The following is a 3,570-nucleotide window of genomic DNA, read 5'->3' as shown; positions in this document are numbered from 1 at the left end:
GTCCTAGTCGGTGCTTTGTCAATCCGCTACATAACGATTCTTGCAGTGTGTATGGATTTGAATGGAGAGATGGCAGTATTTATAGCCTTAGCTCACCTACGTCATCTTGCTATTTTTACATCCTGCAAATCTATTGGTTATTGGTATAAATACTGGAGCAAATTAATTGGTTCAAATTATTGTCTGCAAGCCTGTGGAAACATATAAAAGGGGGATGAATCCAAAGGCACCCAACAATGGACTGGCAAATATTCCAAATATTACTATTGCTGACCGTCAAATGTAGCAGCGTCCTGATCAACTCGACCAACAAGAAACTTGTGGAGAAGGCGGTTGGAGGAGGCGCAGCACTGGACTGCCAATTCACCCTCGCCCCAGATGACCTTGGACCTCTGGAAATTGAGTGGACTCGGCTGTCTAACCCTGGACTAACAGAGGACCCAGTAATCATTGTGTATTCCGCCGGGCAGATCTATGACAACTACTACGTGCCACTCAAAGGCAGGGTCCACTTCATTTCAATGGATCCAAGGAAAGGAGATGCCTCCATTAACCTGCTACTACTGACACCCTCAGATTCTGGGACTTACAGGTGCCAAGTGAAGAAGGTCCCTGGTATCCAAAGAATTTCGGTTATCCTCCGGGTGATACATGCTCCCTCCAAGCCAAGTTGTCACACAAAGGGCACTGAAGAGGTGGGCAGAAATGTGGTGTTGCACTGCAATGCCCTGGAAGGTGCAATCCCCATCGACTACAACTGGCAGAGAACCACCGGACCCTACACGCTACCATCCTCTGCCCGCTTGGATGCTGTTGCAGGCACGCTCCACATCCCAGTAGCAGAAGAGAGGGATTCAGGGACCTATAGCTGCATTGCCAGGAACCGGGTTGGAATGGAGGGCTGCTTTTTGGAACTAAAGATTATTCCTCCTTCCATGGTTGGCATGGTAGCAGGAACAGTAGTGAGCAGCCTCCTGGTCCTTGCTGTGATCACCTTCAGTGTCTACCACCGCTACAAGTGCAAGGAGGAAATGGTGGAAGAAGACACCGCAAATGACATTAGAGAGGATGCAAGTCCCCCGAAACACAGAAGATTAGCCATCACAGGCGATGTGAATGTCACAAGCAGCACCACTGACCTCTAAAATGAGAAATTACTTTGACTTGAATGAGAAAATAAAAAAAAAAGAACAAAAACTTACTTTGTTTGTCTTTCAAATATCTTTGAAAATGAAATTAATTGTATTAAAACACAAAATATAATATCAAAGAGTTTCACTCCATGAGGTGCTCATGATGTGGACTTCAGGTTCACCCAAAGTCGGGTAAACATCCAGTTAATACTCCAGAAGGGCAACCTGAACTTCCATATATATTACCTATCTTCCACATTTACTACCTCACACCCAGGCAGGGACCCTTTAGTGAAAGTGTGCGGGGAAATGAGCACCTAAAGTCGGGTAAATATCCAGTTAATACTCCGGAAGGGCAACCTGACCTTCCACATATATTACCTTACTTCCAGATGTACTACCTCTGACCCAAGCAGGGACCCTTTAGTGAATGTCTGCGGGGAAATGATCACCTTAAGTCGGGTAAACATTCGGTTAATACTCCGGAAGGGAAACCTGACCTTCCACATATATTACCTTAATTCCAGATGTACTACATCTGACCCAGGCAGGGACCCTGTAGTGAATGTCTGCGGGGAAATAAGCACATAAAGTCGGGTAAACATCCAGTTAATACTCTGGAAGGGAAACCTGAACTTCCATCTATAATACCTTACTTCCACATGTACTACCTCACACCCTGGCAGGGACCCTTTAGTGAATGTCTGCGGGGAAATGATCACCTTAAGTCGGGTAAACATTCGGTTAATAGTCCGGAAGGGAAACCTGAACTTCCATATATATTACCTTACTTCCAGATGTACTACCTCTGACCCAAGCAGGGACCCTGTAGTGAATGTCTGCGGGGAAAGAAGCACCTAAAGTCGGGTAAACATCCAGTTAATACTCCGGAAGGGAAACCTGACCTTCCACATATATTACCTTAATTCCAGATGTACTACATCTGACCCAGGCAGGGACCCTGTAGTGAATGTCTGCGGGGAAATAAGCACATAAAGTCGGGTAAACATCCAGTTAATACTCTGGAAGGGAAACCTGAACTTCCATTTATAATACCTTACTTCCACATGTACCTCCTCACACCCTGGCAGGGACCCTTTAGTGAAAGTGTGCGGGGAAATGATCACCTTAAGTCGGGTAAACATCCGGTTAATAGTCCGGAAGGGAAACCTGAACTTCCATATATATTACCTTACTTCCACATGTACTACCTCACACCCAGGCAGGGACCCTTTAGTGAATGTCTGCGGGGAAAAGAGCACCTAAAGTCGGGTAAACATCCAGTTAATACTCCGGAAGGGTACCCTGAACTTCCATATATATTACATTACTTCCACATGTACTACCTCACACCCAGGCAGGGAGCCTTTACTGAATATGTGCGGGGAAATGATCACCTTAAGTCGGGTAAACATCCGGTTAATACTCCAGAAGGGCAACCTGAACTGCCATATATATTACATTACTTCCACATGTACTACCTCACATCCAGGCAGGGAGCCTTTACTGAATGTTTGCGGGGAAATGAGCACCTAGAGTCGGGAAAACATACAGTTAATACTGCGGAAGGGCAGCCTGGTGCTATTCGGGAACTTCTGATGGGGAATTTATGCCCCCTTGTGGCCATTTGGTGGTATCACACTAGCAACTTTCAAAGACTGAAAAAAAATAGTTAAATGTCTTAATTTTTGAAACAAGTTACAAATATGAACAACAAAAATCTAAAAGTAGCTCCTAATTTTTTTTTGTTAATTTCTGTGAACACTTAGTCCTTAACTGGAATTCCAGAGTTTCTACTTGGAAGTGCGCGGGATTTGGAGGCATCCATTGACATTACATCTGATGCGCTAACTGCATTCGCTAACCTTGGAAGTGAAGTAGCTTTTGTGGAAAAATTCCAAAGAGACTACCGATATCTCCAAGTGGGCTACATGAAATTCCAGAAGTGCTACACCGAGTGCCAACGTGGTTATAACCCTAACCCTAACCCTAACCCTAATTAGGATCAGCTAGCACAAATTTATAATCGGCAAGGTAGATATGATGGAAGAATTCCAAGTTTTGGGGGAGCATTTTTGGAATTAATAAAAACTTCAATATATCCAAATATAAAGCAAAATGCCTTGATATTATGGTTTTATATCTTTCTTTTGACATAACAGATAATTTCACAATGAACAAAACTCTGAAGTTAAGTATATTTTTTCAGAAAATTGCTTAATTAAACTATCTCAAACTGTAATGATTTATTTCACCACTGGATGGCAGAAGCGCTCCATCTTAAAACTTTGTGTTGTTTTCTACATATTGGGATGAGGATATTCTGGAACTTCCACCTTTTTGACATTGATACTGGCAGGGACCCTCTAATAAATGTCTGCGGGGAAATAAGCACCCAAAGTGGGGTAGGCAGCCAGGTGCTATTCACGAATTGCCA

General features: G+C 43.7%; 1 protein-coding gene across 1 annotated transcript; it reads left to right on the top strand.

The window, feature by feature from the left end:
* Nucleotides 1-236: 236 nt before the first annotated feature.
* On the top strand, nucleotides 237-1,145 carry LOC308375612 (coxsackievirus and adenovirus receptor homolog; the record flags this gene model as incomplete). Its single annotated transcript, XM_080851775.1, has 1 exon — nucleotides 237-1,145. One exon carries the CDS (start codon nucleotides 237-239, stop codon nucleotides 1,143-1,145), a length of 909 nt encoding a protein of 302 aa, XP_080707901.1.
* Between the last annotated feature and the right edge of the window lie 2,425 nt (nucleotides 1,146-3,570).

Source organism: Sprattus sprattus, assembly GCF_963457725.1.
Source record: "Sprattus sprattus genome assembly, chromosome: 14".
Lineage (NCBI taxonomy): Eukaryota > Metazoa > Chordata > Actinopteri > Clupeiformes > Clupeidae > Sprattus > Sprattus sprattus.
This window is presented reverse-complemented; position numbering and strand designations above follow the sequence as displayed.